The sequence below is a fragment of the Podarcis erhardii genome, assembly GCF_964252035.2.
Source record: "Podarcis erhardii genome assembly, chromosome: 1".
Classification (NCBI taxonomy): Eukaryota; Metazoa; Chordata; class Lepidosauria; order Squamata; family Lacertidae; genus Podarcis; species Podarcis erhardii.
In genome coordinates this window covers 205,326-227,666 of record NC_138497.1, presented here as the reverse complement: position 1 = coordinate 227,666, position 22,341 = coordinate 205,326, and the positions used below count along the sequence as shown (strand labels likewise).

Here is a 22,341-nt window from a genome sequence, read left to right as displayed (position 1 = left end):
GGAAAAGACCCTGATGTTGGGAAAGATGGAGGGCACAAGGAGAAGGGGACAACAGAGGACGAGATGGTGGGACAGTGTTCTCGAAGCTACAAACATGAGTCTGACCAAACTGCGGGAGACAGTGGAAGACAGGAGGGCCTGGCGGGCTCTGGTCCAGGGGGTGACGAAGAGTCGGACACGACTAAACGACTAAACAACAACACCCCAACACACACACACCCGCAAGGAGGGACGCTTCTTGCTTGTTCATACGGCATTGGCAATGTTGCTGCAACCTGCCTTTTTTGGAGCTGAGAAACTTGGCACTTCAGACTCACTCCCTTCAACGCCCCCCCATTAGTTTTCTGCAGGGGAGCTGGGAGAGAAACTAATCTGCTCTGGTGAAATGCAGTGTGTGTGAGATGAAGAGCAGCTTGTTAAAGGCTAGAAGGCAACCATCGAGGAGATGCAGCACAGATACAGATGCCACAGGAAAAGATTATGAAAATAACTTTATTTTCCCTTAATCCAAAGATCAACATTTTGCATATATCTCTCTCACTCTTTTGAAATAGAAGCCATACAAAAAAAGCCAGGAAACACTTCCAGTCAGCAGGTCTACCTTCCACAAATGCATTTTTAAGTTCTGAAGCAAAGTCTGCCCACCAGTTTAATCCAGTTTACAGTTACAACCCAACAAATGCGTCCCCACTTCTGCACACGCCCTGGCATCGCGGTTCATTCAACCTGGCCATTGGCCCCCATAATGAAGACACTCTGAGCCTTTGGGCAGCTCTGCAAGGAGCATCCAGTAGCATGCTGTGGGGTGGGCTCCGCAGAGGGGCAATGCCCCACCCAGGGGACACAGAGAAAGAAGCAATGATAAAGCAGCACAACACACCCACACCCAAGGGAGCTTGCACCCTAAGCCCATCTGCTTAAAAGTGCTACCTGGAGGAAGGTTTTGAGTGAGGAACACTCTCCAAAAGGACAGCAGATGCTCCTTCATCACAAGCAAACCCTGCAAGGAGGCTAAAGAGCAGCTTTCCAAGAAAACCCATGACCATGCAAGCACCAGTGGTAAAATCAGACCCCCCCCCCTTTTGCTGTGTCAATGTTGTCCTCACAGGAGGTCTGCAGTAGAGTCTACCCTCCACGGACTTAACGGCTGAGGTCCTCCAGAGCACACCCCCCCCTCCTCTGTGGGGCAGATGCAGCAGCCATAAAACTCCCATGAAAGCTGGCTCTTGGGCTGTGGAGGACCACACAACTTCAAGGACGGTTTGTGCTGCCCTGAATAAGGCAGATCTGAGGCAGCCAGTGAGTTGCAGTTTCAGACCATGGAGCAGACACAACGGCTGGTGCAGCAGAGGCATCATGTGGCAGCTGCCGTGGCAGAGTTGGCCCCGCCTCCCCCGTGCTGGAGGCGCAGCTTCCCTGCTTTGGAGAGGAGACGGCTGTCTCTAGCAGTCCTCGCCTCTGCCGGCTCAAAGGCGTAAGAGCCCAGAAAGAGGTTCGGGGGGAGGCTGCTGCCAAAGTAGAGCTTGCTGTTGGAGGCCACGGCCTGGTACCTCATCAGCTCCAGGAAGGCAGGTGTCAGTTTCAGCTGCATAGGGCAGGGGGAGAGAGGAGGAGAACGAATGAGGCAAGGATTTCTGTGCCATGAGCATCCACGGGATACTCACAGTGCAGCCATCCTTCCAAATGAGTTGTTCTGCATTTCTGAGGCAAAATCCTTTTCCTTCTCCCCAGCACACACACGGGCAGCCAAGAGTCAACACCCACCTTGTTCGAGGCAGCTGCTTTCTGGGCCATGTAGAAGTTGGCGTCAGCCTTCGCCTTCTCTCGCGCCAAGAAAGCCGTGTCTGGGAAGGGACCAAGGAAGGCAGCTCAGGAGAAAGGAGGATCACCAGGGTGCCCCCTGGAAACCCACAGCAAAGCAACATGCCACTCAAGCACAGGCTGGTTTCTCACTGGTTCCACCCATGATGAAGATAATAAACAGCCCCAACCCCACGGTCCAGAGGATTCACCAGAGCAGAAAGCAGCCCCTTTTCTGCCTGCCTCCTCCCTGCCCACCTTGGCTTTGGGGACCTGGCTTATGCTTTGCACACAAGGTTTTGGGGACAAGACACACAAACACACACACACTTCTCACTCTCCATGAGGCACATGGCTTGTGCAGGCTCTGCAGATCTGTTTTTCAGGCTCAAGCAATCTGAGCCAGTCAACACAAGTGAATCTGAAGCAAAGGAGCCCCTGCCTTGGGCCACCCCAGTGGCACCCACAAGGCATCAATGCTCAACTATGGCCAGACACCCAGGCTGCACCCGGACTTGGCTTCTCAGTCCCCAGAAGACAGGCAAAGTCCCAGTGCTCTGTTTGACTGCAGGCAAAATGCTTGTGGGTAGCACAGCCAGAGACGCGGGGTTATTTGGCTCACAGCTTCTGCTTTGCTGGCATGGAGGAGGTAGAGGTAAGGGCTGCATAGCTACCTTCAAGCTGAGAAATTTGCTTCTCCATCAAAGTCTCCATGACCCTCTGCTGGCAATGAATCTTTGCCACCTGAGCCGCCTTCTCTGCTTCTGTGAGGAGAGAGCAGTCAGTCAAACACCAGCAGCCAAGGGCACCAATGCTCCAGAGCCCCACAGCCAGCGCTCCAGGACTCCCGAGAGGAAATCCGTGGCAACAGAGCTCTAGCAGCAGGCAACCAAGAGCCCCAAAGGGCCTGCAGGCCTGGCTTGCGACACACCGTCACTGGGACCTCACAGGCCACGTCCTCTTCTCAGAAAGGCCCTGCTAGGCCTGGGGAAAGAAGACACTCTGGCCTCTGCCAGAAGTGAAGTCGTGGCTCTGCAGGCTCTTGCTCCAGGCTGTCTTTGCAACCAGGCACTAGCAACTGTTTGCCATGTCAAGCAATAAGCTACACAGCTGCCACAGGATTCTCGTTCCACATTTGCCAGAAACTGATCTTTTATTGCGGCAGCCTCCACACTTCAGAACTCCCTGTCTATTGACACCAGGCAGGTGCCTTCATCACTGTGGCCTTTTTGGCGCCTGCTAAGAATATTTTGTTTAAGACAAGCCTGCCCAAAAATGTAAGATGTTTTATCCATCTTTAGCTTGCTGCTTGTTTCAATTCTTATCTAATTGTTTTAAATAGCTGTCTTTAACTGCTTTATTCATTTTATGCATTTCATAAACCACTTTAGGGTTTTTTAACAATTACATGGTATATAAATTGTATGAAACAAATATGGCACTGTGGAGTTCCGTTTTTCATGAGGTTTGCAATGCATTTTCCTGAAATGCTTTTTGGATGTGTCTAGATCCAGCCAGAAGCCTAGAATCTAAGGTCTTTGTGCCACACATGCCTCCCGCCCCCGCCCCCCCCATTTTCTGTCCCAAGGGAAGATAAGGCACCGGGGGTGGGGGAAGAGAGAGACTCTCCCAAAGAGAGTCTGGTTACCTATGACGGCCCTTTTCCTCTCCGTCTCGGCCTCCTTCTCCACCACTCTCTGCTTCTGGGTCGCTATCAGGAGCTTCGTCTTCTCTGCTTCCCTGAATGGAAAAACAGGAAAGGTCCTTCCCTGCTCCTCCCTGGTGTGGGGCCCCAGCCACCCTCCCCCCCTGCCCTGGAAAGGAAGGGGCCCTGGGAGGGGGTGGCTGACCCCCCCCCCCCGCTGTTTGCATCCCAAGGTGCTGCACAAAGCAGGAGCTTGGCCTTTAAATCCCCTCCAGCTTTTGCCCTGCTCGGACTCACGTGTTTCCTTTTCCAGCACTGGATCTTGGCCCTTCCCTTCACTAGACAGAATGTTTTCTCATTAAGATACATGGCGTGTTTGGGGGGAAACCCAAAAGATAAACATTTGCACTTCAGATTGTCACCGGCCCTGAAGAGTTAATGAGCTGCCCAAGATGTTTTTCCTTCAGCCTTCCAGCCACATCTCTCAGCCTGCTCTGCCCAATACCTCCAGGCACCACCGGTGGTCTCCAACTCCTGCCATCTTCTGCTAGTTTACAGCAGTCCAACTGACGGCCAGCTACTTCTCCATATGCCAGAATCTAAGCCCCAAACCCCCTGAATAACCATCTCTCTCTTCACATGCCTGCCCTTCCGCCATAGAAGGGCCAGACCTGAGCAATCTCAGGCATGGCCCAGAGCAATCCAGCAACAGCCTTGGTTGCTCCTTTCCTTTTTGCAGGGGCCTGGCAAGCAGAGACACTCCGCTCTGATTCTCCTGGCAACTGGAGGGCAGCCCAGGCCTGAAAGCCCTGAGAAGGAGACGTCAAGCAAAGCCGCCTGAGAGGCGCTTCTCCCACCCTGGCCTTTGCATCAGCTGCACAGAATGGGGAGAGTCCTCTGAGAAAATGGTGGGCACAAATCCACAGAGGAGGAGGCTGTCCATGTCTACGAAACCACGCTGTGGCTGTGTACTACCTTCATTGCCGGACGGAGGAGATGCCTCAGGAGAGCAGGGGCTGAGGAGCCCAAGGGGAGGTGAAAACTGGTGGAGTTCAGGTCCAGCCTGCCTGCCAGGGCTTCCCAGAAGAGACGTTTGGTTGGCCCCTGTGGGAATCCTGAAACACCGGCCTAGAGCCCCTCCCTGGCCCCTGTGCTTTGGCCTGACCTTTCTCTGATGCTCTCAGCAAATACTCACACAAGTTCAAAATCTCTTCGGATGGCTTCTGGGATCTTGGGCTTCGTCACACGCACTGCCTGCACACACACAAAAGCCAGCATACCTCATAAGACTGCAGCTGCCCCCCAAGTGCAAGCTCCTCTGCTGCAAAGAAAGGAAGTGCCCCCTGCATCTGGGCCCGTCCCGCTGGACTGGACCCCCCAGCCAGCAATATGGCAAGTTTCCACTTTCGACAGAGGGAAGCTCTCCCTCCTCAACCTGCATCCCCACGCGGAGAAGTGGGCTAGTCCTAAATCCACCAAGAGCCAGGAAAGGGAAAAGGGAAGGGGAGCATTACCTGGATGGTGAGACCTGGAGCCATGGCATTCAGATCCTGCTGCAGGGCCAACTTCAGATTTTCATCTATTTGATCTAGGATTAGGGGGAGAAAAGATGAGAGGCAGCATCAGCCAAAGAGAGTCCGCTACACAAGAGTCCCAGCATTTCTCCAGCTGGCTCTGTGCTGCCTGCACTGCCCAGCCACAATGGCTTCAGGTCAGTCTCACCTGGAAACGCTGCCAGGACTTGACCCACAGGAATTCTGCATGCACCGCAGATGTTGCGCCACTGAACCACATGCACCCCCTGTGCCAACCACAGGCAAGGGTCAACAAAGACACCAGACTGCCCTGCCAACTGCCCAGCTGTGGACGGGGCCCTCAGGCAACCCAGTCGAAGATTCCCAAAAGCAGAGAATCGGATCTGCCAGACAAGCCCAAGAACAGCTGGCAAAATATCAGGATGCCATAATAAATATTGTTCTCACTACCAAGAGTAATTCTGTGGTGCTTAATGTGAAGCAGAATACTTGAAACTCAGACTGGGAGCTCTGTGGGTGTCTCTACACAATGCCCAGCTGCCAGCTGCATCTCTCTCCTAAAAATATTCTTCCTCCTTCAGAAATCCCAAATTCCCCAAGCACTCCATCCCAGTCTGGTCATGCAGCCTCTTACCCTGCCTGCTAGACATCTAAGGAAACAGGAGTGCAGATTCTGAAATGGGAGCCGGTCCAACAACACAAAAGGCTCCTGCATTCCTCCTGACCCAGCACCTCAGGAGGACCAGGAACACCCAGCTCTACCTCTCCTTCAAAGCAGAAACAGCGAGGGCGGTGAAGGTCCTGTGTGAGTGTCTGGAGGCAGCTGGCGGATGGTTGAACCGTGACAAGACAGAAGTACTGTTCTCGGAGAGCGGGGGTGGGGGACTCCCTCGTCCTGAATGGGGTAACTGTGCCCCTGAAGGACCAGGTGCGCAGCCTGGGAATCATTTTGGACTCACAGCTGTCCATGGAGGCGCAGGTCAATTCTGTGTCCAGGGCAGATGTCTACCAGCTCCATCTGGTATGCAGGCTGAGACCCTCCCTGCCCGCAGACTGTCTCACTAGTGGTGCATGCTCTGGTTATCTCCTGCTTGGACTACTGCAATGCGCTCTACGTGGGGCTACCTTTGGAAACTACAACTAATCCAGAATGCGGCAGCTAGACTGGTGACTGGGAGCAGCCACCAAGACCACATAACACCGGTCTTGAAATACCTACATTGGCTCCCAGTACGTTTCCAAGCACAATTCAAAGTGTTGGTGCTGACCTTTGAAGCCCTAAACGGCCTCGGTCCAGTATACCTGAAGGAGCGTCTCCACCCCCATTGCTCAGCCCGGACACTGAGGTCCTCCTCCAAGAATCTTCTGCTTGTTCCCTCACTGCAAGAAGAGAAGTTACAGGGACCCAGGCAGAGGACCTTCTCGGTAGTGGTGCCCTCCCTGTGGAACACCCTCCCTCCAGAAGTCAATGAAATAAAAAACTATCTGATTTTTAGAAGACATCTGAAGGGAGCACTGTTAAGGGAAGTTTTTAAGGAATGATGTTGTCAGAGCTGCCTCTATGTCCCAGCTCACAGAGGACCAACGCTAGGCTGTCGTAACGCACAAAAGTCTTTATTGAAGTTCAGTTTCCATTTCAAAGCCGCAGCGTGCAGCCCTACGTCTTAAACCCTAGATCGGCGAAGTCCCGTCTGAGTCTCCTCCCCTCTGACACCAGTTTAAGATCCTAGCCCTGCTCCACCTTTTCCGCTGCTCTCTCCTCCTCTGGGTCCTCCTGTCCGCTGGGGCATTGCCCTTTCTGGACTCTTCCGACGCTGAGTCGCTTAGCTCCTCCCCCTGCCTCTGTCGGGCTTTAGGACCCGGTTCCCAATCCTCATTCTCTGCTGTCCCGCGCTCCTGTACATTTGAACTTGCCTCTCGCGCCAACCCCGTGACCTTCCTCCTAACCGTTACACTACTTCTGTCACTGCTTCCCTCTTCCGGGATACTGGCCGGATCTGACCTCCCCTCCATTGTCCGACTCTCCGATGGAGGCGTGGTCAGCCCTGCCTCGTCTTCTCTCCCTGGTGGGGAATGTACTGGCCCCGATACTTGGGACTCTTCCCCCCCACTCCGCTCTGGTGGGGAAGCTGGTCCTGATTTCCAACTACTGCTCTGGGAGTCCCTGCTGCCCCCTTGCTCCTGGGGCGTTCCCCTTGGGAACCCCCTACCCCTGGCCACTGGCGCCCCCTTCTGTGAATCTTCCGATTCGCTGGAGAGGCTCATGGAATCCCTCGGGCCACTGTCCTCTTCTCCTACGCTCCCCTCGGATTCTTCCCCTTCGCTCTCCATTTCCTCTCTTCCCTGTGCCTCTGCTCCTGAGCCCCTGGACAGATGTTTTTATTATTTTTTAGATATGTTGTAAGCTGCCCAGAGTGGCTGGGGAAACCCAAGCAGATGGGTGGTGTATATATGAGAAAATATTATCCTCATCATCACCACCATCGTCATCAGGTGAGAGCTGGAGGACAAAGTCCTGACCCAGCAAGAGGCACAAGACCTCTGTGGGCTTCCTCTTCCATGCAGTCCCAGAAGAGGAGGGACGGAACTGTGTAAACATCCTTGCTCCACTTCCAATTCACTGGATGTGCTTTGGGGAAACGGTACCAGCAAAAGCAAGCCTCCCCCCCATCACCTGCTTACCAAAGAGCTCAATGTAGACCTCCTGGAGGGTGTGGGCACTGCAGAACTGGTTGAGCTCATGATGGACTTTGTTGAAAATGAGGGTCTTGTCATAATCTGCAGTGTAATTCTTCACAACATCGTATACTAAGAAAAGGAACAGCAGAAGTGTCACCGGAAAGTCACTCTGATGCCATTGGTGCTCTCTCACCTGTCAGGCAAATTCAAGATGCTGGTGCTCAGCGTTTCTTGAACACATAGGAGCTATTTCTCTGAATTACTCACAATTTCTATCTAACAACTGAATATGACTTGTAAGTATAAAAGATTGTCCACACATCTGAAGCCGGATCCTAGCTATATTTACTCAGAAGGAAGTCCAACTGGTTTTAGTGTGATTTACTTGCAAGAAAGTCTGCTTAAGGCTGCAGCCCCAAAAAAATGGCAGTGGCCTAATGAGCAAACGTCCTAATTTTTACTCAGCAGTTCCAAAGTGAGCAGCTCTAATGAAAACATTACAATGTGATGTTACGGGAGACTGATAATATTTTTCTTCCTATGTCAACTGCAACTGAAGGCTTCTGTGCAGACGTCCACCTTTACAAGTCCAGTGAGCAGCAGTTCCCAACATCCTGCAAAGCCTCGCAGGAACTGGTGAGAGCCAGGCCCCAGCAGGAGTCAGTCTCTGCTTTTTCCTAGAAGCCCAGCTGCGAAGCTTCTTCTCAGAGCTCACCCTCTGCCATCCCCAAGGAGCCCGGTCCTGCGCTCCTTTTCCAGCTGGTGCCCTTCCGGACCCCACTTCCCTTCTCTTCCCCCTCCTCCTGCCGCCCCAGCCACTCCCCCCACCAGAACAGCTCTGCCCACTGCCTCCCCTGCAGGTGCCCAAGGACAGTCTCCCTGCCGGCTCAGCCTGCCCCACACAGACACTCTGACAGATTCAGAAGCAATTTAGCCTTTTCGGCTGGACCAAAATCAGTTCCTTCAGAGGGTGTAAGTCTCGCTCATGCCAGTCACCAATAACAACACTGAAGAGCATCAGAATCCGGACCCAGCCCTGGCTGTTTTCCATCAGCCTAGCAACCCTTACTGAGCCAACATCAAAAGTCAGGAACAGTCAACAGAAAACCCTCCTTTTCAGCAACATGAGCCCCTCCAACTTCCCTCTGCAATCCCCTTCCCATGCCCACCAACCCTCCACCTCCCTCAGCTCTTGCTGCTGGTGAGCCCACCCGCCCCTGTCTCCGAGGGGCTCTGCTTCTCTCCTTCCTCCAGGATTTGCTTTCAGGCACAGGAAAAGGAGACATACCTGCATGTGGAGCCAACATGTTCACCACCTCTATCCGATCAATGTAGATCATGACTCCTCCACTGCAAGGAAAAGAGGAGGAAGATGAGCTATTGCCACCCCTTGGGGCAAACTCAGTTTCCTGCAGCCTTTCTCTACACCAAGAGGGAGAGAGGCAGAGACAGCGTGCACAGAGTTTAAGTGCAAGAGAGCCGGGGGTGGGCAGGGGGCTGGTCTGAGGCAGCTTCCGGCTCTCATCTCAGGGTTAGAACCAGGAGACCCCAGATGACCTTTGGCCCTCAACAATGGGCACAGGAGCAAGTGGCACAGACCGCCCAGCTGGGCTGCTGCACCAGCAGCCGTTCCCTCCACAAGACAAACTCCCGCCAGAGCCAGTGACGACAACAGCCTTTGTGGTTCCTCACAGCCTGTGTCACGGAGCGGGTGGCAATGAAGCCGCCGGCCGAGTGACTTGGAACAGACGCAGGTCCCACGGTTATTGCACTGCTATTGGCCCAGACTGAAAGTTAACCTACACCTCTACTGAGCAACATGCAAGAGAAAATGAAGAGGAAGCAACACAGGACTCTAGAGGCAACCCCAACTCCCGTCTTTGCCTTCACACTGCTACAACTGAAAGATAACTAGGTAGCCTGGCTGTATCCAGCAGCTGCCAAGAGCCAGACTGGGGCACCTGCCAGACACCTGACTAGCCCCCCCCCCCCGCCCCTGGCAAGAGAAAGGCCAGCAGCCCCACAGGAGAGCATCTTTCCCAAGATGAGCCTGTTGGCTGTTTGCAGCTTCCCTTAAGCAAACTGCCTTTGAGCCCTTTGGTTCCGGAAGAGATTCCTGGCAGAATCCTGCCCAACACATCTCACTGAGCAGCCAAGAAGCAGAGCCACTGACGGGTGCTTCCAGCCCAGAAAATGCCGCTCGGGCTCCCCCCCCCCCCCGCACAGCCTCCGACGCAGCAAGAGCCATGCAAAGGGCGACCCACCTGGTCCCGCAAGGCACGTTCTTCACCTCGTCGGTTTGCAGCGTGGTCTGAAAGAGAAGAGAGACTGAGCAGCCCTGGCAGGGGGGGGGGCGGGGGGGGAGGTCCCGCCTGCTCCTCCCCGGCAGGAGCCCCTTTCCCGCTTCCCAGGCGGGCGAGATACAGACCTGGACGGCTCTGGGCGTGGTGACGAAGGGCAGCCGGAGGTGGTAGCCCGGGCCGCTGAGGGTGGCCAGCAGCGCCCCGCCCCTGGGGGGGGAGAGAGAGAGAGAGAGAGAGAGACAGGGGGGGGGGGCTGAGCGGAGAGGCCGGAGGGGGGGTCCCGGGGGGCCTCCCCTCCCCCTCCCCCCTCCCCCTCGCCCCGCCTCACCTGTAATAGACGGCCAGGTGGCCCTCCTGCACCTGGTGGACGGAGGCGCCCAGCAGGAGGAGCAGCGCCGCCGCCGCCGCCGCCCCGGCCAGACTGGCCCCGGCGCTGGCCCAGCGGGGCGGGCGGGCGGGGCGGAGGGAGCGCGGGGCCGGAGGGGCCGGAGGGGCCGGAGGGGCCGGGCCGGGCCAGCGGCGGGCCGCGTCCCCCTCCCCGGCCAGGCCGCCGCCGGAGGACATGGCGCTGGCGGGCTTCCTTCTCGCGCGCGCTCGGGAGGAGCCGCAGGCGCAGAGGCGCCTCCCCGCCCGCCCGCCCCCCCCCCGCTTCCCAGGGAGGACTTTGGGCGACGCCCCGCCCGCCCCAGCCGGAAGTAGTGCCCTGCCGCCCGCCCGCCCGCCCGCCGGAAGGAGGAAGCGCGCGGGAGAGCGATGGCGCCCGGAGGGGCCCTGCGAGTGTGAGCCCCCCCTCCCTCCCTCCCCCCCTCCCTCCCCTCCTCTTCCTCGGGGCTGCCGGCCAGGGCCGCCTCCGCCCGCCCGCCCGCCGTCCTTCCTTCCCCCCCCCCCGCCCCTGACGCGCCTTCTCTCTCTCTCCCCCCCCCCTCCAGGCTGGTCTGCGGGGACGTGGAGGGTCGCCTGGGCTCCCTGTACAGCCGCGTCCAGGCGGCGCAGAGGAAGAGCGGCTCCTTCGAGGTAAGGGCGCCCCTTCCCCTCGTCCCCTCCGCGGCGGGCGCCGCCGAGTCTCCTTCGGGCCGCCGCCTCCTGAACGCCTCCCCTGCTGCTCTCCTCCTCTTGCAGCTCCTCTTGTGCGTGGGGAACTTCTTCGGCTCGGCCCAAGACCCGGAATGGGAGGAATACCGGACAGGAGCCAAGAAAGGTAGGGCGAGGCTGCAGGAGACAGGAAAGCTGAAAAGGCATGAACTGCCCCTAAAGTCCTAGGCTCATGTTTCACATGGTCTAGTCCTCACCTGAAGACTGCAAAAAACAAAGGCAGGCTTCCCCTGCCCGCCCCCCTCATATTCTTATGAGGGTCCCTTCTCCGGGCTTCAGAGTGGGGCTGGAAGTGGGGGACAGAAAAGGGTCCTCCTATCCTTCCACTCTGTAGTTTTAATCTGAAATCTTAGGCACACTCCTGCACGTAGAGCTCGGAAACTGCTCGTGCTAATGAAATTGCCTTTCACAAAATGCGCCCAGAACAATGGGCATTTCAAACCCTGACTGCAAGCCCCTCTCCCTCACCTCAGGCTGTTTTCCAGCCCAGGTGACGATCTGTGTCTGGGCTGCAGCCCTTCAGACTTTCACTGTGGGGTCACACATCTGCATCGTTCTCCCTGTGAAGGACCCCTTTCCATGTAGGAAGCTCACTCTCTTTCTAGCCTACACCACAGTGCCCACTCATATCTTTTTCAAAAGCCAGCACTTTCTCTGAAATGAATTGTCTGTGGAGAAAGAAATAATAATAATTTATTTATTTATTTATACCCCATCCATCTGGCTGCATTTCCCCAGCCACTCTGGGCGGCTTCTAACAAAAGATTAAAAATACATTAAAACATCAGTCATTAAAAACTTCCCTAAACAGGGCTGCCTTCAGATGTCTTCTAAGCATCAGATGGTTGTTTATTTCTTTGACATCTGATGGGAGGGCGTTCCACAGGGCAGGTGCCACCACCGAAAAATAACAGCCCTGCAAAGTTCATCTCATTTGGGCCATGGTGGCTTTGTCTCCCTCAGCTCCTATACAGACATACGTCTTGGGTGCCAACAACAGTGAAACAGCACAATGTTTTCCAGATGCCAGCGGATGCGAACTAGCGGAGAACATCACTTACCTGGGTAACTTTATGCTTATTGTTTACTACATTTAATTAAAAGGAAGGAGGAAAATGTCTGAGAGTAGCTTCTTTAAAAAATAAAGGTAAAGTTACCCTTGACCGTTAGAGTCGCGGGTGACTCTGGGGTTGCACGCTCATCTCGCTCTATAGGCCGAGGGAGCCGGCGTTTGTCCGCAGACAGCTTCCGGGTCATGTGGCTAAGCCGCATCTGGCAAACCAGAGAAGCACACGGAAACACTGTTTACCTTCCTGCCGGAGCAGTACCTATTTATCTACTTGCACTTGACGTGCTTTCAAACTGCTAGGTGAGCAGGAGCTGGGACCGAACAATGGGAGCTCACCCTGTCACGGGGATTCGAACTGCCGACCTTCTGATTGGCAAGCCCTAGGCTCTGTGGTTTAGACCACAGAGAGATACAGAGAGATAAATCAGTTAAAAGCCAAATTTAAAATGATGTACCATACAGAATCCTAAAACTGTTCGTCCAACAATCCAATAAAAAGGACGATCCCTCCCCATGCCCACTAAAAGATGAGCACCACAATAGAGGTGAAGAACCACCAAAGCCCGGGCAAATAGAAAGGTTTCAGGCTTGCACATAAAAGCTGATGAGGGGAGGAGCTGACTGCTCTTAGGACTCAGGCATGGTTTGGGCCCCAATTTAGGGCTCTGTGGGAACCATATTTTGTATTTCCTTCAAGCTAGCAGGGTGTGGATTTTATCTGATCCCCACCAGAAATTGTTTTTCCAAATGGAAAGTTACTGTGCCAAATGAGATTTCTCACTTGGGTCCTTCCTTGCTGGGATCTGGGCTTGGGAGCACAGCTGCCACCTGCCCCTTCTTCAGTGGAGAACAAAGATTTTTGATCTTCAGCCTTCTTGTTTGGAGGAGAGGGATGGTGCCCCTCTGACCTCTCTCAATGCTCCCAAGAAGGTGATGGTGTGGGGCTCCCCAAGGTTTCTCCCCCTGTTCACTCAGCCCCCACCCCACTCCATGCCAAGCTACCTGACCCATGAATTGAATGGGTCATAATGCAGGCATCTGCCAGGCTCTACCAGGGGCTGGGAAAAGACTGGGAATTTTTACTGGCCAGGGAAAAGTTCTTTCCAGCACAAGTTCTTCCCTGTCTCTTAAACAAATCAGAATTCCAGCATATACACCCAACTAGGATCTCTCTGGTTCTCCCTGTAGAATTAATTGTGTTCAGTCTTCAGGCATGTTGCTGGTGTGTCAAAGGGTTCCATCCTGACCGTTGTGTTCTGTGCTGTGCATGTAGGACGTAAAGGGGTCTTCAGCGGAGCCTCTGGGCTGCAGATTGCCTACCTCAGTGGGACTGAGTCCACAGGGGGGGAACCAACTCCAGCCCACTGCTTCAGCACCAAGGATGTGACTGATCTCAAAACCTCCCTGCTGTCTGCCTCTAAGTTCAAAGGCGTAGACATCTTGCTGACATCTTCTTGGCCAAAAGGAGTAGAAATCTTTGGAAATAGCCCTGTAAGTATCCAGTTTGGGGTGGGAGGGGTTTGTATGTTCTGTTCCGTAGAAATCCACATTCTGGATTGGTGGTGGTGATTGTAAAGCTGTGCTTGAAATTATACACCACTTTGGAAAAGCAGGAACAGTAAGGAATACCACATAGTCAGCTGAAACAAAAATATGTGGTGATGCAATACTGAACCCAGAGGATGGCAATAGATAAATGTGGCTCAGTGTTGGGGGTGGGATGCAGGCACAATAAATAATTTTTGCAGTGGCAATAAAGGAACAGGAAATAGCCCAACCCTTTCTAAAATGGACAAAGGAAATGCATAACAGTATATCCAAAACTGTGGTAAACAGTTATCATCCCCAAAAAGTTTATAATGGGGAGTGGAAACCAAATGCTGTCATTGTTTCAAAAGTCTGAGAGAAGAAGAAAGTCTCCATTAAATTGAGAGCCAGAAGGCCAGATGTGCTTCTGGCTGGAGACCCTTCTCAGGCTTGGGGCCACCATGGGGAAGCCACCAGGCACCAGCCTGAGGTCAGACGAAGGGGGGTGCAGCACGAGGCCCCCTTCAGAGACCTCCACAGGTGAGCCGTTTACCATGGAAGCCAGACAGACTTTCAGCAGCCTGGCCCAGATGTGGAGGGGGCTGTGCTGGAGGGAGAGGCTTTCTAGGAAGCAGGTTTACTTTCCCCAAGAAAACAATCCTTTCCTTCTGCAGTTCACAAACATGGGCAGAGGGGGACTTTCTTTCTTTCGGCTGCTAACAAATCCACAGAAATGTGAAACAAAATATGTGTGTTTGTGTTTTAAACAGGGTGACATAGACACTAAGAAATGTGGCTCCGGCCTGGTGTCTTTACTAGCTGCGAGTCTGAAACCACGGTACCATTTTGCTGCCCTGCAAAAGGTCTATTATGAAAGGCTTCCCTACAGGTACGCAGAGCCTGGGATCGCAGTTTGCTGACTGGCTGGTGTCTCTGTGTTGATGCAGTCCCATGCATTAGGCCAGGGAGGAATATTGTTTATTATTATTATTTATATGATATCTAATCCTGTGCATAAGTGGCCTCTTGAAATTCTCCAAGCAATTTCTTTGCATTGAGTCCTCTTGGAGAGGCAAAGGGGGAATCTGCTTGTTACCCTGATATTTTGGGATTTTATAGAATTCCAAATTTGTTCTGCATTGATGGTTCCACCTGTAGCCCATCTCGTGCCCCTCCCATAACTGGAAAGTGGTGCTGTGAAGCAGGACACCTTTCAGTGTGGGAGTTTTGGAATCTCCTTCCCTGGAGGCTTTCAGTGTGTGACTTGCTGAGCTGCTCTGGAAGAAGCTGAACTCTGTCCAGATTCCATGTTGACCTGTGCATGGCACTTCTTTGGTTTCTCTGATTCCTGCTGGAAGTGGCCTCACTCTTCTCTTCTGCAGGAACCACACGGTTCTCCAGGAGGCAGCCCAGCATGTCAGCAGGTTCATCGCCTTGGCCGGGGTCGGCAATTCCGACAAGAGGAAGGTACAGAGAGTTCAAGGGACCCTCCTGTCTCCTGATGAGAATTGTAATCACCGTTTCATTGATGGAAACAAGTCAGTTGTTTGTGTTTCTCCTGACTCTCTTTGCTGTTCACTTTCTCCAGTATCTCTACGCCTTCAGCATCCTCCCAATGAGCTCCATGGAGCCTGCAGAGCTGGTCAAGCAGCCGCAAGATGTGACGGAGAACCCCTATCGAAGGCCTGGGGGCGGCAAGAGCTGTGCCCACCTGCTGCCAGATGAAAAGGTACTGGGGGCGGGGGCTGCACACGTGCATTTCCAGCAGAGCCCCCCCCCCATTTGCCTCTGCATTGGAATTGTCTTCACAAACTTTAATTGGCTTATCACTAGTGTGTTTCCTGCCCTGAGAGGAAGGTGGGATATAAATCTGGCATGTTTAAGAACATGTAAGGAGAGCCCAGCAGCAGGATCAGGCCAAAGGGGACCCATTCAGTCCCACATCCTCTTCCTCTCTTATGGCCAACCAAGTGTCCACTATGGGGAGCCCCCAAGCGGCACGCCAGCCACTTGCGATGCTCAGCATTTGGGATTGGGGGGGGGATGGCCATTTCTGGCCGGCTGGGTGATAGGCGCGTGGGGGAGGGAGGTTGCGGAGCTGGTGGCTTCAGCAGCCAGGGAATGGTCAGTAGAAGCAGCCATTCCCTTTTCTGCATCCAGAAGATCCTGGCCAGAATTCACTTCATGCGCAACAGGACTGCCACTCCCCCCCCTCCCCCATCCCCCATGATCCTCCCTCTGCACTGCACAAGAGTTGAATTTGGATCACCTCCCAAGTTTCCTCCGAAAAAAAACTTCCACCAGGCTGTGCCCTGTCTGCTTGTCCTGCTGCTCACTATTTTGGGTCTCCCCAGTCCCGCTTTGCAGCTCCTTCAGAAAAGAGTTTTGTTCCTAGGGTTCCAGAGGAAGGATTGCCAGGCCTCAAGGGACATGGAAGCAGCCCTTCCCCAGTCTGCTCTCCAGATGCCGGCTTAATAGCAGCCCTTCTCCTTTCCTCTGCAGGAGGAGCCGGCTCCCCAGTTCTTCTTTGACTTAAGCAGCAAGCCAAAAGGAAGGAAGCGCAGACCAGAAGGTGGGGAGGGGCAGCAGCCCAAGCGTGCCCCCGGCAAGCCCCGTGAGTACCAGGCCCACACCTCTCTCCATGGGCTGGCAGAGGGTGGACTTCTCCCTTCAGGCCAGGAATTGGATTTGCCTTTTGTGGGGTTGTTTCCGCACTTCTTCCATGGAGACTCTGACTGGGCGGCAGGCAGAGAACAGAGCCACTTAAGGGGGAGGCTCTAGACTTGCTACTCACTTGTTACAACACAGTACAAAACGTAAAGGTAATTGCACTACACCATTAAAGAGCACACACACATACAGTGGAGGCAGCAGCAAGCGACCTTGCTGGGGAAAAGACTCTGCAGATGTGGAGCCACAGCAAAAAAGGCCCTTCTCTTGCACTACCCTCCCAGTCTCCCTCAGGGGGTCTGGCAGCTCTCTTTTGTGGGAGAGGGGCTCCAGAAGAGAACAGGGTCCTAATAATAATAATAATTTCTTATTTATACCTTGCCCATCTGCTGGGATTGTCCAGCCACTCTGGGCGGCTACTAACAGGATGATAATAAGAATAATACATGATAAAACGTTAGGGCTAATCCCTAATTCACAAAGAGCTTCCTGGGTCAAAACCAGCCCTTTGAATGAGGCTTGGAAGTGCCCAATCACTTCCAAGCGGAGCTGCAACAGGATTCACGTTATAGGATCTGCTTGCCTCCAACCTGTCAACTGTCAAGCAGCTGCACAAATTCAGCCTTCCAAGCCGCTTCCTAGGGCAGCCCCCCAATGAAGCACATTGCAGTAGTCCAGCCTTAGGCTGCCAAGTTCCCCCTGCCCAGAGGGTTCCCGTTAGGCTACTGTCCTATGCTGAGAGAAGGGAGTTGTCTGTGGCTGGCTGGTGAAAGAGTCTTCCCACCTTGGATGGGCTTTTGATCCTCAAGGGAGAGGGCTCCCTTGCCTGAGTCAACTTAAGCCCCCTCGTAGCACATGCCTGTTCTCTGCCTGTGGGGCTCCCCCTGAGATCCCCATTGTGCTTGGGAAGAAGCAGTGGCCATGCCTTGGGGGCTCAGGGGCAAGAAGCGAGGGAATGTCAGCTTCCCCCCATGAGTCCAGCACAGCCTTGGCCTGCAGGAGGGTCTTTCTGGAGGCCTGGCCCACCAAGTTGCCCGGAGCAAACAGTGCTCTTTCTGCCTCCTGCTGGCCATCCTGCGACACATGTGTGAGTGTTTGTGTCTCTCCCCCCTCCACCTGCCTGTTTAAGCCCTGCCAACGGCCGCCTGCTGGTTTTGCCTTGCTAGCCCAGAAGTCGAGAAGCATTTGGTGGTGAGCATCGGCACGCACGTGAGTCCCTCTTTCTTTCTGCCTTGGTCCCTTTCGGAGCTTGCCGGGCATTGTGTGGGTCTGAGATGGACTCACAGCTGAGGACAGGAGTTGCTGCAGCATGACAGAGATGCAGCGAGGCTGGCCATGACTTGGCCTCCTGGAGGGGAGGCTGCTGGGAAGTCTGGCAGGGAGGCTGGGTTCCCTCTTAAAGGACTTCCCGTGGTTTTCTGTCCCGTCCCTGGATGCTCTTGAGCTGCTCTTTGGTATCTCTCAGTGTGCAAGGAAGCAGCAGCTGTTCCGGGGAAACCTCAGTATGACCACAGGGAGAGCCACCTTGGGGTTCTGGGCTGCCTCAGCTTTGACCCGGCTGGTGTCGCTGCCGGAGCTAGCGGGGTGGGGTGCTCACCCTTTGTGTTCCTCTGCGCCTGGTTCTGCTGCAGTGCTACCTGGCCCTGGCCAAAGGGGGCTTGACTCCAGACCACGTCCTCATCTTGCCCATTGGGCACTGTCAGTCGATGGTGGACCTGGCATCAGAGGTGGTGGAGGAAGTAGAGCAGTACAAGTCCGCCCTGAAAAGGTTCTTCGGGGCCAGAGGGAAGAGATTCGTGGCCTTTGAGAGGAACTACCGCAGTCAGCACCTCCAGCTCCAGGTGAGAGGCCTCTGGGTTAGTCCCTCAGGAACAGGCGAGGGATGGCCATGGGCGTAAGAGCAGTGGGGTGCTCCTCCTTCCTTCCTTCTGGGGAGCAGATTCTAGTAGCTGCTGGGCTCTCAGAGCCTGGGCAGCTGTTGTGGCAGTTCTGCGTAGCTGGCCAGAGACAGTGTCTGAGCGGCGTCTGGCTGTCACAGAGAGTGTGGAGGAGGCCAGAGAGTGGAGGGCTCCTGGAGGGTGCAGAGTCCCCGGCTGCTGCTACTCACCTCCTACAGCTACAGGAAAGCTTTCCTTGCCTTCTTTCCTCAAATTTCATAAGTTTAAGCCTGCAGGAGAGGCTCTCTGCCTTTCACCATGATGACAAGCTGTACTGAGGGACGCCGCCCTGTGGGTCCCTGTGATGGTACTCTCAGCTTGCTTTGCAGTTCTGCTCTTAGGCTGCTATGCACCATGCCAACTCCTCTGTGCTGTGATTCCCATCCCCCAGGTGGTTCCTGTTCCCCTGAACTGCTGCACTACGGAAGACATCAAGGAGGCCTTCATCGTCCAGGCAGAAGAGCAGCGGATCGAGTTGCTGGAGATCCCAGAGCACTCGGCTCTCAAGCAGGTAGAAGGAGCACACCAGGGTCTCCTGGGGCCACAAGGTCCATTTCATCCATAGCGAGGCTGGAGCTCCCCCTTCTTGGAGCAACCCTTTTGGGTGGGCCATGCTCAGAGACGGCTGGTGGCTGCATGGAGCCACCTTTTTATGCAAAATTCATTTGGATGTCCAGGAATCAGAATTGCAGAGTTGGAAGGGACTTCAAGGGTCATCTGGTCCAGGAATCACAGCTAATCCAGGGGACCTCAGTCACTAGTCCTTCCTTTGCCACCTGCTCCATAGTCACTGACTGCAAAGTGGCTCACCTAACCTGGAGCCATTTCTGCTTCTCTCCCCATCAGCCGAGGGGGACACTCAGAGGGAAGTAGGCCTATAGCAGGGCCCTTGGGGGGGGGCAGGTGTAACCAGAGGAAGGCCTGAGAGTCATGCAGGCCCAGCATCTGCTGCTGACAGATCCTGAACGGGAGTCCTTTTGGCTGCCCCTTCCTAGGTTGTGTGAAGACTCCTCTTCAGTAGCCATTAGGGCAGCTGCCCAGACCATCTGTGTCCTGGGCCAGCCCACAGAGCCACCCGCGGGGAGGGGGGGGAGGGACTATTGGCCTCTCCCTCACTCTGTGGTTGCTTTAAGGGTCTCCAGATTTCCTGGGTCCTGCTGCAGCCATGAATAATAATAATACAGTGGTACCTCAGTTTTTGAACATAATCCGTTCCAGAAGACCATTTGACTTCCAAAATCTTTGAGAACCGAAGCTGCAAGTTGGCTGCAAGTGGGCAGGGTCCTACCTTACCCCTGGCATATTTGCTGCCTTTGGGTCAAGGGGCAGGAGAAACTTAGCAAACAACTTGTTGAAAGCGCTTACAAGGCTGGGCCCAGCACCTCCAGCTCAGCCTGGGGCTGGCAAGGCAAGGAGGAGGAAGCTGCTCTGCTGTTCTGTCCACTCTGAGCCCTGGGGTCCCAGCAGCGGAAATGCTGCCCCAGAGACGTTCTGAGGCTTTGGTTTTGTCTTTCAGATAGTCCAGCCAGGGACGCCTTATTTCTATGTGGAGCTCGATAACGGGGAGAAGCTCTTTCACCGTATTAGGAAGAGCTTTCCCCTCCAGTTTGGAAGGTTTGTCATTTGTCCCCACCCCCAATAACAGGGGCTCTGCACATGCTGGGTGGTTGCTGGGCCCCAGGCTTCTCTTGGTCAGAGAATCCTAGAATTGTAGAGTTGCAAGAGATCCCAGTTGTCATCCAGCCCAGCCCCCTGCAATGTGGGAATCTCAACTGAAACCATCCAGCCTCTGCTTGGAAACCTTCAGTATCTCTGCCCCTTCAACCTCCCCCAGCAGAAGATGCCCCAATCAGGAGTGGTTTGGGGAGGGGGCAGGAAGCCAACTGCTCTGTGGGCCTGGTGGGGTTGGGGGCGCTTGGAGAGAGCAGGCCGGGCTGACGCTTTTCTGGGTGTCTTCTCTCTCCCCTCAGGGAGGTCCTCGCCAGCGAAGCCATCCTGGCCATGCCTGGGCGGGCAGACTGGAGGAGCTGCCAGGCGGGGCAGGAGGAAGAAGCCATGGCAGCCCAAGACTTCCGCCAGGCCTTTGAGCCCTTTGACCTCGCCCAGGAAGATTAAGGGCCAGGGCAGGAGTGAGTGAGCAGGCGGCAGCACAGACCGGCTGGATCCTGCCCTCTCTCTTCCTGTGAGGAGCCTCCTTTCCCTCCCTGTGAGGGCTCTTCTTCCACGGCCACAGAGACTTCCTGCGTAGGGGGAGTGTGGCCAGCCACATCCACCTGACCCTCACCCCCCACCCCGGATCAGCTACCATTGGCCTGTCTGGCTTCCAGAGCAGAGGTGGCTGCTGGGTCTAAGTGGGGGTCCTGCGCACAACTCCAGATTGTGCTGTGGAGGAAAGGAAGGCAGCTGTTGCCTCTGAAACGGAGGCAGACTCACCCCACACCGAGCATCTCCTATGAGGTTCAGGGAGAGAGGGGTCTCTCTGCTACAGGGTCCTCCAGGCAGGTCCCCCAGGCAGGATGGGCAGTAGAGGCCATGGCGGGACAACTCCCCTTCCCCTCTTCATGGCTTTGCTTCTGCTCAGAAGATGCTGCTCCTTGCTTCTGCTGGGAAATACTAACTGCCGGCCAAAGGCAGATTCCTAAGGATTGCTCTGAGGAGGGTGTATATAATTTGAACATATGTTGGATTGTTGCACTGTAAAAAAAAGTGTTTTGTCATAAGAAAATCCTCAAATAAAAGGGTGCTTTTATATATTTAAATACATGAGCTGAGCCCGTCTGCTCCTGGCTAGTCAGTTGGGGCTGTGGCTGTCAGAGAGGGAGGGATGGGGAGGGGAAGGGGTGGCTAATGGCTGCTCCAAAGGCCCTTCATTTCATACCAGCCGTAATGTGACGGTCGGAGGTTGTTGCCTCGTGGCTTCCTCTGGGCCCACTGACCTTCCCACCCATGGAGATACCAGCTGGAATGAGAGGAGCATTTTGGCTCTTATCAAATCATAGAATCGTAGAGTTGGAAGGGGCCTTGAAGATCATCTGGTCCAGCCCCCTGCAATGCAAGCATAGGCAGCTGTCCCATACAGGGTTTGAACCTGCAACCTTGGCATTATAAGCACCAGGCTCTAACCAGTGGAACTCGGGGGAAGTGTCAGCTTCGCCTTTGAGCCAGTGCCAACGACTGGGCTCAACCTCTTCAGCCCCGACTGGGCCAAGCAAGCTGGAAAAGCACTTCCAGAGACCTTCCACTGCAGGGAGCAGGTCTAAGTGCTGTGGACTCACAACTTAGAGCTGTGAGCACCAAACTCACTTCCAAAAGTCAGCGGAGCACAGCAGAGCATGAACCACACGAACAGCAGCTCTGAAGTATAACTTCTTTTATTCTCTACAGCTACTGCATAAACTAACCAAAGACTAATGGGAGACGCTGGGCTGCATGAGTGTTAGAGCTGCTTGAGCAGTCACCACTCAGACAACACTCAGACTCACATTGAAGTCAGGCTGGAGCGGAAGAAGCAATGAGCAAAATCCGCCCCCTCCTTTCTGAAACATTTGTCAGCAGATTCTTGCAATGGGAGGGGTGAAACATCCTCAGGAAGATGGTCTCTTTTGAGAAAATTCTTCAAGGAAGGTCTGCTAACCTTTGCCTTCCACAGCCCCCCTGAAGGTGGAGGGGAGAACCCTTTTAAACTGCCATAAGAGCAAAATGCTGCTTTGGGGTGTTGTGCTGCTCTCCTAACACCCCATTCACAGTTTATATTCACAATTCAGGAGGGCAACTTACTTGTAGGGCAAAGACTCTGTTGAGTGTCCCTGCAGAAAAACTTCTTAATGGTAAATGAGAGGTAAGTCTTTCCCAGAGCATTTCTGAAAATACAGCTTAAAAAATATAATAATGACAATGAAAAGTGATGAACAGTTTATTATGTATGTTCTTCTGAGCTCTTCCTAGCTGCTAATTAGCTAGGCTAATGGATGCCAATACTAGTCCATCCATGTAGTTTCCTCCTTCCTTTGTTGGGAGGTGGAGCTCAGGGAAGGAGGGAGAAAGTTCTGTAGACAAGCCAAATTTGCATTTCAGAGAGACAAGA

At 54.3% G+C, this 22,341-nt stretch overlaps 2 protein-coding genes across 3 annotated transcripts; one reads left to right on the top strand and one right to left on the bottom strand.

Moving 5' to 3' along the window:
* Positions 1 to 473: 473 nt before the first annotated feature.
* LOC309351803 (erlin-1-like) lies at positions 474 to 10,526 on the bottom strand (the record flags this gene model as incomplete). The annotated part of the gene is made up of 11 exons (XM_081879783.1): positions 474 to 1,585; positions 1,765 to 1,844; positions 2,475 to 2,564; positions 3,449 to 3,540; positions 4,641 to 4,699; positions 4,960 to 5,033; positions 7,663 to 7,788; positions 8,948 to 9,009; positions 9,924 to 9,970; positions 10,088 to 10,169; positions 10,291 to 10,526. The coding sequence occupies 11 exons, from the start codon at positions 10,524 to 10,526 to the stop codon at positions 1,355 to 1,357; spliced, it is 1,179 nt and encodes a 392-aa protein (XP_081735909.1). The 3' UTR covers positions 474 to 1,354.
* Positions 10,527 to 10,684: 158 nt separating this feature from the next.
* Positions 10,685 to 21,016, top strand: CWF19L1 (CWF19 like cell cycle control factor 1). 2 transcript variants are annotated; one of them, XM_081876357.1, is made up of 14 exons: positions 10,685 to 10,741; positions 10,892 to 10,976; positions 11,082 to 11,160; positions 12,018 to 12,119; positions 13,397 to 13,614; positions 14,421 to 14,539; positions 15,033 to 15,117; positions 15,239 to 15,379; positions 16,153 to 16,264; positions 17,450 to 17,511; positions 17,952 to 18,161; positions 18,649 to 18,768; positions 19,774 to 19,871; positions 20,228 to 21,016. In XM_081876357.1, exons 1-14 carry the CDS (start codon positions 10,716 to 10,718, stop codon positions 20,370 to 20,372), a joined length of 1,602 nt encoding a protein of 533 aa, XP_081732483.1. In that variant the 5' UTR covers positions 10,685 to 10,715; the 3' UTR covers positions 20,373 to 21,016. The 2 variants fall into 2 exon arrangements, with proteins under 2 accessions (XP_081732483.1, XP_081732482.1); XM_081876356.1 differs by having other exon boundaries at positions 17,450 to 17,529.
* The last annotated feature ends 1,325 nt before the right edge of the window (positions 21,017 to 22,341 follow it).